Source organism: Hylobates moloch, unplaced genomic scaffold, assembly GCF_009828535.3.
Source record: "Hylobates moloch isolate HMO894 unplaced genomic scaffold, HMol_V3 SCAFFOLD_10, whole genome shotgun sequence".
NCBI classification, from domain to species: domain Eukaryota; kingdom Metazoa; phylum Chordata; class Mammalia; order Primates; family Hylobatidae; genus Hylobates; species Hylobates moloch.
Genome location: NW_026652285.1, coordinates 64,002,037 through 64,016,900, shown reverse-complemented (window position 1 = coordinate 64,016,900; position 14,864 = coordinate 64,002,037). Strand labels below are relative to the sequence as shown.

At 39.0% G+C, this 14,864-nt stretch overlaps 1 protein-coding gene and 1 long non-coding RNA gene across 12 annotated transcripts in view; one reads left to right on the top strand and one right to left on the bottom strand.

The window, feature by feature from the left end:
* The window catches only part of AUH (AU RNA binding methylglutaconyl-CoA hydratase), a 146,668-nt gene extending 132,374 nt beyond the window's left edge, over positions 1-14,294 (top strand). For 2 of the 10 annotated variants that reach the window (XM_032164517.2, XM_032164516.2), the window contains exons 5-8: positions 7,050-7,237; positions 10,694-10,744; positions 11,912-11,959; positions 13,614-14,294. In XM_032164517.2, coding sequence (XP_032020408.1) covers positions 7,050-7,237; positions 10,694-10,744; positions 11,912-11,959; positions 13,614-13,691 — 365 coding nt within the window. In that variant the 3' untranslated portion in view covers positions 13,692-14,294. Of the gene's footprint in view, positions 1-7,049; positions 7,238-8,737; positions 10,745-11,911; positions 11,960-13,613 lie in introns of those variants that run through there. The other 8 variants (XM_032164513.2, XM_032164511.2, XR_009215071.1 and 5 more) reach the window with 7 other exon arrangements.
* Positions 1,349-14,295, bottom strand: LOC131384334 (uncharacterized). 2 transcript variants are annotated; one of them, XR_009215075.1, is made up of 4 exons: positions 14,239-14,295; positions 11,283-11,391; positions 5,078-5,149; positions 1,349-1,585 (listed from the first exon to the last, which is right to left on the bottom strand). It is a non-coding gene; the product is annotated as an uncharacterized LOC131384334 (long non-coding RNA). The 2 variants fall into 2 exon arrangements; XR_009215074.1 differs by lacking the exon at positions 14,239-14,295 and having other exon boundaries at positions 11,283-11,552.
* Between the last annotated feature and the right edge of the window lie 569 nt (positions 14,296-14,864).

Genomic DNA, 14,864 nt, shown 5'->3' with positions numbered 1-14,864 from the left:
GCAGCCAAAACATGGCCAACATTCAAAGCATTTGGGGAACTTGTTTAGAAGTCTCTCTCCGAGCTTGTTGGAGCTCCACCACAAATAGTACAAACATCTGCCTACCCCTGTCTTCTTAGTTCATGGCCATAATTCTCCCTCAAATCTCTGAGGAATCAAAATGGAATCACTGGTGTTAAAAATAATAGCCCTGACAAATAGAATTGAGAAGGCCATGAAAAGAGGGTTCTTATGCTTGTATGCCTGATAACTAAAACCATCACAAAACACTCTGCAAAAACCACAACCTTACATGAAGGCCATTGTAACCTTATACAAAAGACACTTCTGCAAGAATATCTGTTCAACTGCCTGTCCAGCCTCAGGCTGGCATCACTTGTTATTGATCTTTGTAGCCAAGGATAATTATTTTGAAACAGTTATATAATCTTCATTTTTTCCTCTACAAACCTTTGTCTTCCTTTATCTCCCTGAATATGCACATTGTTTATGGCATACGCATTCCCATTGCAATGCTTTATTCCCAGATTTCTTTCAGAGGCCCTCTCTCTCTTTTTTATTTAGGTTGACAAGCTCAAAGCTTCATTAGAGAATGACAGTCCTATACCACTGTTTCTCAGAAGATGCTCTCAGATGCTCAGTGGCTTCTTGTCCCCCTCAGAGTAAACCCCAAGTCCTTTTGGGCCCATGGGACCCACAGGATCTGCCCCTGCTGTGCACTTCAGCCACACTGGACTTCTTTGTGCTCCTCAAGTGAATCAATTGCAATTCCCACAAGACCTGTGCCCTACATGTTCCTCCTGGAGATTCATTCCCCAGACCTGTGTGGGAATCCTTGCTTCCTCCTGCCTCAGCTCCAGTGTCACCTGCTCAGAGCCCTTCCCTGGCCATCCTGTCTTAACTGTGCCCATCCCCACTCCGTCTCCCCCTGCTTTCTTACTCTCTGTGTGTATTTCTTTATTTATTGCGTGGCTTCCCATGACAGTGTTGAACGCCAGGGGCCAGGGGCTTTGTTTTGTTCATGGATGTATCCATGTACCAAAACAGGGTCCCTCCGTAGTGATGTTTCAATGAGTGAACAAATGGGTTGTCATCTGTGAAATTAGTTTTAAAGGAGGAATTCCAAAATGGTCCTAAACAACAAGTAGACAGCATGTGAGGTGATGATTGCAATTACTTACCTGGTTATGTAAATTCTGTTGCGTTAATTTAAGAGAATTATCTCTCCACCTCCTGTTTTAGAGCAGTGGGTTAGTAGATTCTGCTGCCTCTTCAGCTGAATGTTGGAGCCTTTTAGAAATGCAGAACCTTACGTTTACCTCATACTCACTGAATCAGAACCTCCAAGTTGACACAGCCAAGGCTAAAAGCCTTAGAAATCCCCTTGTATTTTCTAAGCATTCACACATTAGAAAGGGAAGGGCAGTGGCCAAGGCACTTTCTTTCTTCATAGCATAGTAATGCAGCTTTGGAACTCAGTTTCTGCTTGCTGATCTGGACATAGCGTCATGTAGGTACACGTAACTTCACATAGTACCTTTGGCTGGTGGGGTGTTGAAATGGCAGAAATGCTATAGTTGCTTTTCTGTGGAAGGAAAAGTGCTATAAATTTACTACCCCTAGGAAGGTTTGAGGCACTTGTTTTTTAAAATTTATTTTTAACTGACAAATAATTGTATATTTATGGGGCACAATGTGATAATTTTGTTTTTGTTTTTATATTTTTAGAGACAGATCTCGCTCTGTCACCCAGGCTGGACTGCAGTGGCATAATCACAGCTCACTGTAGCACCCACTTCCTAGGCTCAAATAATCCTCCCGCCTCAGCCTCCATAGTTAGCATGCGATGCCTGGCTGATTTTGTATCTCTATGTGTGGTAGAGACAGAGTCTTGTTATGTTGGCCACGCTGGTCTCAAACTCCTGGGCTCAAGCTATCCCCCTGCCCCAGCCTCCTAAAGTGCTGGGATTACAGGTGTGAGCCACCACCACGCCTGGCCATGGTGTATTGATCTATGTAAACATTGTAGAAAGAGTCAATCAAGCGAATTAACATATCCACTACTTCACCAACTTATCTTTTTTTGTGTGGTGAGAACATTCAAAATCATACAGTACATACTATTATTAACTGTGGTCGCTGTGAGATCTTTGTTTTTTAGTGGAAGCCTTGTGAGCTATCCTGTAATTCTCAGCTTAGCTTCACATTTCTCCTCATACTCTGTAGTACTATGGAGTACCTGCAGGAGTGTCCTGGTAATGTGTTACTTGCTGATGTTGTAATCCCTGAGTATATGGCTCCATCCCAGGAAGCCTCAGAGCAGATCCTGACCAGGAGTCAGGGCTCTGCGTTGGAAGCTGTTGGGATGGACAGTATGAGTTTGAATAGTTTTGTAGACCTTTGTCACTTTGAATGCATTAGGGCTGCTTGTCAGACTGAAACAATTATAATTTCACCAAGGACAATCCTATTTTTTAATTCCACTGCTTAATGTCATCAGTCACCAAGACTGGTTAGAAATGGCACTTTAGAAATCCTGAATTCAAATGCCTAAGGGAACTAGCAGATTATATGATCTAATCTAATGAAGCAAGCAAGCCTGGTGTAAAACAGTCAACTGACAGAAATAGGATACACTATCTTCACTTTTACTCCTAACCCTAAGTTAATATTGGAGTTTGATATTCAGAATTAAGAAAAGGTGAAGTAATTTTTTTATAGTTCTCCTCTTTACATTTGGAGCTTACAGTCTGATGCCAGGCATGGCATGCTAACTAGGGAGGCTGAGGCAGAAAGATCATTTGAGCCTAGGAGGTGGATGCTACAGTGAGCTATGATTGCACCAAGATTTTGGCACATCTCGTCTTTTGGATTGGGATGTTTTTCTGCACTATTTGACTTCCTTAACCAGCAAGAGTACTGAGTTTCATTTAGTTTAATTATAGAAAATGCCTGTTCATAAATTTAAGTACTTTCAAGCTGGAAAAGAATGTTGGCATAAAAAGTTTGCCATTTGGGGTAACTATTCCAGAGATATTTGTAAAAATCTTAGATTTCATATCAATCATGTTTAGTTGTCCAGTGTTGCATCATAACTTCCATTTGTAAAGTTCTTTGCTCATAGTATCGTTAGTAATTGAGAAAGGCAAACTGAACAGATTATATCATTTTTATAAAGCTTGAAATCATGAATTTTGTATGCCTGAGGGGTGGAGGGGACAGCTTACTTTCCATTCCACATATGTAAAAATATATATAATTCAGGCCATCAGTCTTAGATTTCTGCAAACTGGGATAATTTCTTGCCAAACAATGTTCTAAAAGTTAAAATTTCAGTGGGAATGAGTGAATGAAATCATGTATTTGTGTAATCATTTAAGAATGTCCCTTTCAAGAAGTAGTGTTGGGAATACTTTTTATACCCTATGCAAAAATTAACACAAAACTGATCAAAGACCATAGCATAAGAACTAAAAGTATACAACTCTTAGAAGAAAGTATAAAGAAAAAGCTTTATAACATTGGATTTGGCAATAATTTCTTGGATATGACACCAGTAACACAGGTAACAAGAGAAAAAAGAGGTAAATTGGACCAAAATTAAAAGACTTTTATGCATCAGGCACTATCAAAAGAGTGAAAAGGCAACCCATGGGATGGGAGAAAATATTTGCAAGTCTATATCTGATAAAGGATTAATATCCAGAATATATAAAGAACTCCTCTAACTCAACAAATGAAACAACTCAAGACACAAATTAAAAATAGGCAAAGAAGTTTAAATAGACATTTATCCAAAGACAATATATGGATGGCCAATAAGCACATGAAAACTTAGGCATTCAGCATCACTACTCACAAAGAAACTGTTAACAAAACACCAGGGGTTTTGTCTAGGTCCTCCTGTTCACCACACAGAAAGCCCATCACTGTCACGACAAGTATTGCCAAGGAAGAAGGCTTTAATCGGCTGCTGCTGCTGAGATGGGAGCTCAGCCTCAAATTCATCTCCCTAACCCACTAAAACTAGGGGTTTATATAGCAGGGAAGAAATGTAACAATGTGTAAGAAAACAAGAACTAGGGAGGGGCAAGGAGTCATCTGGTGTGGTGATCAGCTGAGTTTTGGTTCTTTGATAATTTTTTTGAAAGGCCTGAAGGTCCTTTTCTGGGGAAGAAACTCAAAACAGATGCAAGTTTCAAGCTTTAACAGCAGAAGGGTCAATTTCTGTGTTTATCCAAAAAGAACTGTCTATGGGACTATTGGGCGGGTTTCAAAATGCTACTGCACACCCATTAGGATGGCTACTATAAAAAAAAATAGTAAGTGTTGGTGAGGGTGTAGAGAAATTGGAATTATTCTTCTCTGTTGGTAGGAATGTAAAATGGTTTGGTGACTACGGAAAACATTATGGTGATTTCTCAAAAAATTAAACTGGAATTACTGTATGATCCAGCAGTCCCAGTCTGTGTATATTGAAAGCAGAATTGAAAGCAGGGTCTTGAAGAGATATTTGTATATCCATGTTCATAGCAGCATTATTGACAATAGCCAAAAGGTAGAGCAACCCAGGTATCCTTCCAGGGGTGAATGGGTAAGCAAAATGTGGTATATATGTACAATGGAATGTTATTCAGCCTTAAAAAGGAATGGATTTCTGACACATGCTACAACAGAGGTGAATCTTGAGGACATTATGCTAAGTGAAACAGGTGAATCACAGAAAGACAAATACTGAATGATTTCATTTATATGAGGCAATAAAGTAGATGGCTTGTGATGTCATCCAAAAAGATCAAGTCCTGGATGCAGTGTTAGTGGGTGAGCCATGCCAAGGGTTTTCCCCTGGTTCCTGTGATGCATTGTTTTCAATGGGTCAGAAAGTTAGCTCTCTTCTGCACCATACCTCTAGCCTCCACCGCAGGCCCGCCAGCCATCTATTGTGTTATGCATCCAGCTTAAGAAACAAAGCATCCAGCTGTCTGCCTCTCAGCTTAAGGGACTGGGTCTTTTTCATAGTGTTAGTTACCACCTACATGACCGTTACTTTGTTAAGTTTCTGCAAAAATCCTCATACCTCAGGATCATACTATAAGTGGAACGATATGATGAACGAGTTTGAGCTTCCGGGACTTGGAAAATGTTGTTTCTGTTGAATAAAAAGTGCGACATTAACAATGTGGGTCACATTTGTTAATTTTGACCAGTCTACATTAAACTTTTCATAGAACATGAGAAAGAACCATTTCCTAATATGCTTATCATGAATAATATATATTCGTTAAGTTCTTCAGTCTCATTAAAATTCTCATAAGCTCCATGAGTAAATATAGTTATCTGAGTTATATTTATATCTGTGTTCTAATCGGCTGCCATTGGAAGCACCATAAATAGCTTTTCTTTTCCATGCAGCTTATCCCATAAGTTCTCAGACCTATCTTTACTACACTGAGCAACATCATTGTTGAAAGTTAAATTTAAATTTGTCAATAATTCATTGTCTTCAGACACATATTTTCTGCCGTAGCGAGTAAACACTTGTATAAATTCACCATCTCTAACGCTTGGGCAGCTTAAACATGTAAAACTGCATTTTGCAGTAGCATTATTGTATTTGTTTGAAAACAGTCTGTATTGAAAATACTAGTCCTTTTACAATTCATTCAGGGTTTCTTTTTCCAAATATACCTGTGTTCTAAGTATTAATTATGGTTCTTAATATGGTTTGCTTAATAATGGCATCTTAAGCTCTGTTCTTCCAACTGAGGCATACTTTGTAAAACATGTGCCTTCTTGTGGTCTTTTTTTCCACTTTTCGTAGAGATGCGAACAAAAAATGATTTTGCTTTCCTTTAAAGGAAAAGTACTGGAGGGAAATTGGTTTTTTAGATAAAGTCATTCATCTAGTTTTAAATGTTGCTAACTAATGCAGAAAGAAAAGTTTCAAATTTTGTAGGCCAAGTAAAACCCAGTGAGCTTGTGTAGATGGTGGGCGTCAGTTTGCTTTTCCTGCTCTGCAAGGGGGCAGTCCGCTGCTCCTCTGCCTCCTGGCACAGCCATTAATAGGGTGAGATTTAGGTGAACGCTGATGTTGAAGCTGTTTTCATTTCTTCTTGGTAGACATTGAGGCTAGACCTGTGTTACCTGCTTTTGCCCAACTTTGTATATTTAATGAGATCCCGTCCTCATCACTGGAAGATACTGAAGTGAATACATAGATGGATCTAGTGAGTTAGGCCATCTTCAACAAAATAGGCATCTTTTGCTGTAGAACTATTCTGACCTACGTTTACCCTAAATCATGCTAATATACCCACTGTGTTCCCTTGGAGTTGAAGAGTTAATCGACTCCCAAAGTCCCTAAAGTAGTAAGTGGCAACGTCAAAACCAAATGCATGACTTCTGACTCCACACACTGGATTTTCCTCACCAGCTGGAAAAGGGGTGTGTTTGTGTGAGAGAGTGTCTCCGAGAGAAGAGCTAACAGAGATGACCAGGACTTGCACTGAGAAAATACCACCAGGACAAAGCCTGTTTTCATGAGTCATTGTCTGGTTTTATTTCTAGATTAAAATTTGTTTACAATATATTTGCCATAAAGGATTCTTTAAAAGTATAGGAGTTGAATGTCTCACAATGTGTTAAGATTTATTTAAGCTGAAAGAAGAATGCCAAGCTTGGTGGAACTCTGCCTTTCTAGTCAGTGGACTTACTGGCTGGTACTGCCTGTCCACTGCTGTGCACCTGATGGTTACTGATGTGGTGATGACTGTGGATTTGACTCAGGGTATACCAGAGAGGTTGCAGGTGATACTCAGTGCCAAAATCACTTAATAAGGATGTAAGGTTCTCGAGTCCTTTTTTGGTGTTATTAGTTTTATAAGGAAATTAAGAAATTAGATTCTGTTCTGAAGTAGTTTTCCAGCTACTAATTTTAACATATAAACTTCTGGCCCTGGTTTATTTTTGTAAATGAAGATATGAAACACTGAAGTGTTAAAACTGACAGGTGTCAAATCATTGCCTTTTCTCTCTCCTTCACCCCTCAGGGGGGACACAGCGATTGCCACGCACCATTGGAATGTCCCTGGCCAAGGAGCTCATATTCTCTGCGCGAGTCCTCGATGGCCAAGAAGCCAAAGCAGTGGGCTTAATCAGCCACGTTCTGGAACAGAACCAGGAGGGAGACGCTGCCTACAGAAAGGCCTTGGACCTGGCGAGAGAGTTTTTACCTCAGGTATTCTCATTAGAGTTTATTTTTTCTCATTTTAGGAAACATTATAACACTTTGACTAAAACAGCAGTCATCTTGCCTATGGAAGAAGTCCCTGGCTTGCTTCCAAGTAAAGGGATGCGTGGGCTCTGTAAAACTAGAGCAGTTACATGAGATAAACACTATGATCCCGTGGAATTCTGATGAGGCTTTGAAGATGCTCCAAGGGTCTTATTGTAGCCACACTTTGATAAAATATCCCTTGACAACGCTTGTCACATGTGCACAACTTCCTAGCAAGGTGTTTTAATTTGCTCACCAGCTGAGCGCTCTAATGGAAGCCGTAGCCATGGAAAGAAAGAGTGATAGGGCTGGCTGTCACACTGGGCCACCCCAAGTCAAAATACATTGAAATATGCTGTTTTCTAGTAAGGGACCATAGTCTGTTGTGCCAGAGTGGACTTTCATTGCAGTGGCTTCACTTGAAAAGTGAAAAGCCTGCTTGAAAACCAGCAGTTGTTTGTCTTCCTGTGTGTTTGCCTATGGTGGTGTAGGCATTGTTTTGACTCCATTGTGCTTCCTCACAAGTACACTTTCAAATCTAGAACACGATGTGTACGGCTGACTCAGGAGTGATATCAGTGGCCGTGCACTGACAGTCCTGTTTTAAGCAATTCTTTTTGTCACCCATTCAGATATATTTTTCAAATAGGCCTTTGGTCTGAAATCACAAGATTAAAGGGCTTTAAATTGAGAGAAAGAGTCTTCTTTTGCTGTGTAAGCAGTAGTGATCTTTATTCCTAGTGGAGTTTGAAGTTTTATAATCCTCTAACCATTTCTGGAGTCAAAATAATTTTTCTCTCTAACTCAGGGTTGCTTAACTTAAACCGGATTCATAACCTTTTTGTGGGCTGTGGATCTTTTTGGGAATACCATGAGATTCCAAATTCATGCATTTGATTCTTTTTAAAAATGCACGAATGCTCACATTTGTTCAGAGTCTTGCATCCAGTTTCAGAAAGTGTTCTTGGCACTCAGCACAGGAGCCTTTGCTGACAAACCAGGCCCCACTCTGCTGGTATGCATCTGCTGAATCAGTTTTTAAAACCACACTGCCTGGCATTGACGCTTCTGGTCCTTCTTAATTAACTTAGGAGCTATTAGCTCTTTTAGGGAAGGACCGTTATATAATTTATTCCCCACATAAGGTAATGCAGAGCCATACATTCAGTAGATGCTCAGTAAGTATTTGTTGGATTGATGGAAACAGAGCAAATAAAAAAAGATTTTTGCCTTAAAAAGATAGATTCTCACTACAAACTTATTTATTCTCCTCAAATATGAGAGAAATCTCTACCTAAAGACAAATTAAAGGTGCGAGTATCAGGAGAGTATAATTTGACTGACTATTGGTGTTATAACCTACCCTGGCTTAAAACTTTATGACCAAAACATACCTCAGTTCAAATACAGGGGTGTGTTTAAGAAAGATTATGATACAATTCCAATTCTGATGATCTGCAGAGCCCGCTCCTGGCCTCCTGACATGGATGTTCAGCTCTCTGCTTCAGAGCTCCCTATAGGCAGCTTATTAGCCCCTTAGGGCCTGACTTGCTCTCTCCCATGATGCTTCTGTGGCCACCATGCAGCAAATGCCACCACCGTCCACACACCGCCCCGCCTGAGAACGTGAGCACTGTCCTCCGCTCTGCTCCCTCCTTCCACTGCCAGTGTGTCGAGCCGCATCCCATTGTGTGGTTACCCAGCCGTCATCACAGCCCCTGTGCGTGTGCCTTTGTCACCTTTCATTGGAAGGACACTCCTTCAGAATGTTGATTGTTAAAATTAATTTTCCTCCAGGTCAAACAAATGTATAAGAAGATGTTGAGTTACTTCAGAAAAGATGTGACTGCAAAATTACATGCACAAGTCACCAAATGAAGTTTGAGTGGAATCACCTTTATTTTTATGTTTGTTACTTTGTTGCCAAATGATTAGTCCTCCAGGTAACTGAAAGCTTCTGTAAAATCAGTATTTCTAGGTGATATCTGTATTATATATTACTTCCATTTATCTGAGAAAAAAGGTTTGTAAAGAAGAAAAAGGCACTGGAAATGTTTTAAGGGGGAAACAAATTAAATCAAGCACTATCTCTAATAGCATTTTGAATTTTCCTGTTTTTCTCATGGCTTTCTAAACTTTACTTCCCAAAGTGTGGTCTGTGGACCAGCAGCCTGGGCATCTCCTGGCAGCTTGTTAGACGTGCAGAATCTCAGGCCCATTTCAGACCCACTGAGTCCACATCTGCATTTTAACAAGGAGGATGGGGATTTGTGTGCATCTAGGAGTTTGACAAGCACCTTTTCTTGGTCAGTTGACGATGAAAATGGAAAAATTAGAGGAGCACACCATTTAATAAAATGGATTGATTATCATGAAAAAAATGATGGTGTTGTCTATGACACATACAAATCACAGTGGGAATAATTATCAATAAGATATTTGTCTAACAACTATAGCATTGGAAATTGTGGCCTTTGAAAAAGATTTGTAAACATGATTTGGAAGAAAATTTAGATAGGTCAAATTTAATAATAGAAACTCCTTGATAGGAAAACATGTCTTTTCATGCATTCATCCATGTCACCATCTAAGAGTCCTTTGCTGTGCCTGTTGTTTAGAGCCTACCTTGTGTTTTAATTCAAAAGAGCATTCAGTTCAAAATATAGCATTGAATTCACATTTATCACCCACAAATGGTATTTTAGGACTTTAAAATGTGATCGAATAACGAAATTCCATCTGAGGGATTCTGGTTTTTCTGCTTGGTAAGAGTTTGGCTTCTGCAAGACACAGTTGACATTCTCCTTCTCACAGCAGATATCCAGTTCATTCCTTGTGACTCTTCTACATCCTGAAAGACTTATGTAGACTTCAAATTTATGTGTGCTGTGGGAGCACTGCTTAGAGGACACTGTTGATTAATCCACCATCATTGCTGTTAGTTGTCAAGGCGAATGGAGGAAAGATAGAGAGCCAGTGTCTGAAAGCGATGGTATCAGAACCCTACCTTAATCAATAGCAACAGCCTCATCCCCAGCCCAAGCTTCTTTCAAAAGCCCTAATTGGTATGCTACTGAGGCAAAGACTTTACCTCGTTTTCCTTCCTCTACTTAACTTCTAGGAAGTGTTGCTGAAGAACAGCAAGCTCACAGCTGGACACGCACTACCTGCTCACCTTTAAGGATCTGGAGTTTGCAGCATAACAAAACGTGGAATCTAAATAATGTGCTGATGCAGTTGTTGCAGTTGCTCTTTAATTACAGCCTTGCAAGGCTCAGAAAATTTTCCATCTAGTATCTGACAGCCATTGCTGGCTGTGCCATGGATCCACTGGTGGGAATTCTGAATTTTATTGAGATATATGACATAATTTGTATAAATAATAATTAAAGTCTGTTTCTTTAATTTGAATTTTAGGGACCTGTTGCAATGAGAGTGGCAAAATTAGCAATTAATCAAGGGATGGAGGTAGGTTCCTTAATGCTTGAGTTTGTTTTGGGAATGGAGAGTGGAGATTTAATTTAAATGAACCATGTTTAGACTTCTACATTTTTTTTAAAGTTCTAAAATATGGTTGTTTAAATGCTGCTGTTACTGAAAGCTACTGAAGTTCCTTGCAGGTACGTCATTTATTTCATTCTTAGGGTTATTGCTAATTCAGTATCACAAGCACAGAATTCAGTAATTTTACCAGTGCCGTGAAGCTTATGACATGCTCATGATTTTTGCCATCGAATTAACAGACAGATTTATTGGCTAGTAGTTCATAGAAAACCAAAAGAACAGGGCATTCTGTGTATTTTTAGCATCAGTATTATATTATACAAAACATTCCAAGGAGAATTCCTAGCTCTCTCCACCTTTAGCTTCTCAGTGTGCCTTCTGCAGGGAGGCACACGCAATGCAGGTACAAGGTGAATCCATCGTGTGTCCTGGGGGTACCCCAGGTAGATGACTCCAAAACAGTGAAGGCCCCAGGCCAGGGAGGATAGGGTGGTGCACATACCCATTTATTGGACTTTTCATGGCAGTTGTTAGATTTTGGTTAAATTATGGGTATTTTGAAGAAAAGTGCTTCCTTCTTGTAGACTAAGGAACCTCTGTATCTTCCTGGGCTGTATCGCAGTAAAAAGAGATTGACTTTATTAGCAGTAAATACAGTTTCATAAATTTGCAAAAGTATCTGATTGGTTTATTTAAATATTTACATAATGGTAACAATACTAATAGCAAATACCTTATATAGCCCTTACTATGTACTAAGCATCGTGTGTGTGTGTGTGTGTGTGTTGCGATATAAAGGCCCCACCTAGATTAACTCATTTAATCCTCACAATACTCCCATTTGGCAAGCATTATAATTAGCCCCTCTTGTTCAGACATGCCTCTTTGAAGCACAGAGAGGTTAAATAACTTCCCCAAGGTAACTCAGCTCCCAAGTGATGGAGTCAGGACGAACCCAGGAAGCCTGGTTCTTTGTCTCATGTTGGTCACACTCTGATCTGCTGTACTATATCAAAGGATTGGGTGCTTTGGGGATAGGTTATTCAACTTTTGAATTTTTTGAATTTCTATTGAATATACCACATTTTGCAAAGTTATTTCTGCTGAAATGGATTATGTTTTTATTCTCAGGTCGATTTAGTAACAGGGTTAGCCATAGAAGAAGCTTGTTATGCTCAGGTATGTAATACAATCACAAATTCAATGAGGATGACCCTTACAAATTATATTTACCTTCTGTATAATTCAAATGAATTTCACTGAGCAAGATTACCCTTGTGCCCATTCCAAAATCATACAAATGGGTTGAAATTAGTTGTTTCTGCTATTTGTTACCAGCTCTTATGACTGATTCTGTTCCACAGGAATGTCTCGTCTATATAATCTAGAAAACTCTTAGAGTAACTGAGTCAGTCCTGGGTGTGCAGGAGCTGTCTCTCTAGGCGTATGCTTTCTTTTGCGGGTATGGCCCTGGCCTCCCACTGCAGTGTAGAGAGGTAGAGGAGAGTGGTAATGAACGTGTGCCTGCCATGCAACCTGGGGTGAGACTCCTTGGCTTTTCCTGAACCTCTGCGCCTTCTCTCCTGACCACTGAAAGTTCACTAATGAAATTATAGTTTTATTTTTTACAGAATCGGCCCTTTTCATCTGTAAGTTTTGCATTTGTGGATTCAACCAAGTGTAAATTGAAAATATTCAGGAAAAAAAACGGATGGTTGCATCTGTACTGAACATGTACTGACTTTATTCCTTATTATTCCCTGAACAATATAGTATAAGAACTGTGTACATGCCATTTCCATTATATTAGGTATTATAAATAATCTAGAGATGATTTAAAGTATACAAGAGGATGTGCATAGGTAATATGATATGCCATTTTATTAATATATAAGGGACTTGAGCATCTGCAGATTTTGGCATCTGCAGGAGGTCCTATAACCAATCCCCTGCAGTTACTGAGGGATGACTGCATACAAATTAGTAGGTCTTCCTGGAGAGGAAAAAAAATGTTTTCCCTTTTTTGTCTTTCTCTGAAAGATAGAACTTTATTTTAGGGCATCTGAAATAGCAAAAAAGTTTTGTTCTACCTTTCCTGAGAGTTGGAAACTGCATGAGCACTCGTTTAAAGGAGCAGTATCTAGAGTGTGACTCTGTGTCCAGCTTGTATGTATAAATCATCACCTGTCATTGATGAGTACGTGCCATGAGGAAAGTGAATTACAAACGTCTTAGAAATAGCCTCAGAGCCCAAAGAAAAATTTTAAAAGCACATTTGGCCATAAATTACAACTTACTAAATGTAAACACCAGAAATTATACAAGGTGTATTCTTCAGACCACAATGGAATTAAACTAGAAATCAATAAAAGAAAGACTGCTGGAAAGCCCAAAATATTGGGTGATTAAACAACATCCTTCTAAATAATGTTATATGTCAAAGATGTCTTGAGGAATGTATATATATAATATATATAAAATTATAAAGTATTTTGAATTAAAATGAAAATACAACTTCCCAAAGTTTGTGGGATATATTAAAAGCAGTGTTTAGATAGAAATAGCATTGGATGTATATATTAGAAAAGAGGAAATATCTAAATCAATAATAACCTTCCACCTTACTAGGAAACTAGAAAAAGAAGAGCAAAATGGGGTAGAGGACCACTTGAAGTAAGAAGGACGAGTTTGGTTACATAATTAGGAGAATTGTTCAAGTGACTGATAGATTTCAAAATTTTAGAATGTGGTTCTAAGTAGTTTTCTTAGTGCTTAATAAACTTTTACAGTTGATTTAACATTTTTGACATATTTAATATTTTGTTTTTCTTAGACCATTCCAACAAAAGACAGACTTGAAGGTCTTCTTGCTTTTAAAGAGAAAAGGCCCCCTCGCTATAAAGGAGAATAAAAGGAACAGAAATTCTTAAGATGCCAATGTAATAAATGTACTTCTGGAAGTGTCTTTCGGATCCACTATATGCCTCAGCACATGGAATCTTAATGACCAAAGTGAAGAGCAGATTATTCATATAGTGTAATAAGCATCCGGAATGGACCCATCCGTGTACTTCATTCAAATGTGTAAATGTCATATTCATTCAGATTTATAAAGCTAGTAGTGTATAGTCAGAAACAGAATCAAAGTGAGATATACATTTTTAAATATTTACTGCATATGAGGCTTTCTGTTCTTAATTTTTTAATGTGAATAATTTATATATTGCACATTCTAGGGAATAATATTGATTGTATATCTACTGTGCTGCATTAAGAAAATAAAATTTCTATATACCAAAAATGTGAAGTTATACCAAATAAAGTTTCTAAGTGATTAATGCATACGAACAGATACATATACATATATCTAAACCTGAAAAATGAATTGATATTCTGAGTGAAAACTACCTAATATAAATAAAATTAGTGAAAAGAAAACATGAGAATCTTTCTCTTACCCCATTCTTTTTGAATTGACTAAATCATTGCATGCTGGACTTTAGAAGAAACAATCCTTTCATTGCTGCTTCTATCAGGCAACCTCTTTACATAGTCCTGTAATACAGTATTGAAGGTGAAGAATTAATCCAAAGACAGAAGCCAAAGAACCGAAGCGGACAGGAGACCTGGTGCAGTGGGACTTCCAGGACCTCCTCCCAGCAAGTGGTGTGGCAGCTGCCTGGCCTAGGAAAGGAGATGTTTGCACACAAAGGAGGAAAGAAAATGGGGCAGCCAGGATTGGAGCATGGAAATGGCTTGGGGTCATGGATTAAAGTGGAGACTGTTCTCTGCTTCCTTACCCTCAGCTGTTTGCATCCACTTTCTGGAAGGGAAAGAGGTGAACTTAACAACCCTTTATCCTAACAAACACCTGCCTTCCTACCCAGGCCAGGTCAAGAAGCTGTAAACGGAGAGCCTCCAGGTTGCATACCTGAGTAGCCACACCTGGGGAGTAGGCACAGGTAGGAGTTGTGTGGGACATCGGGTACTGGAGAATTCGCTGTGGAAAAAGGAAGAACATTCTGATGCCCTTAAATAATTTGAAATAGCTCTACTTTACATTCATTTTACCAAACCACCCTGC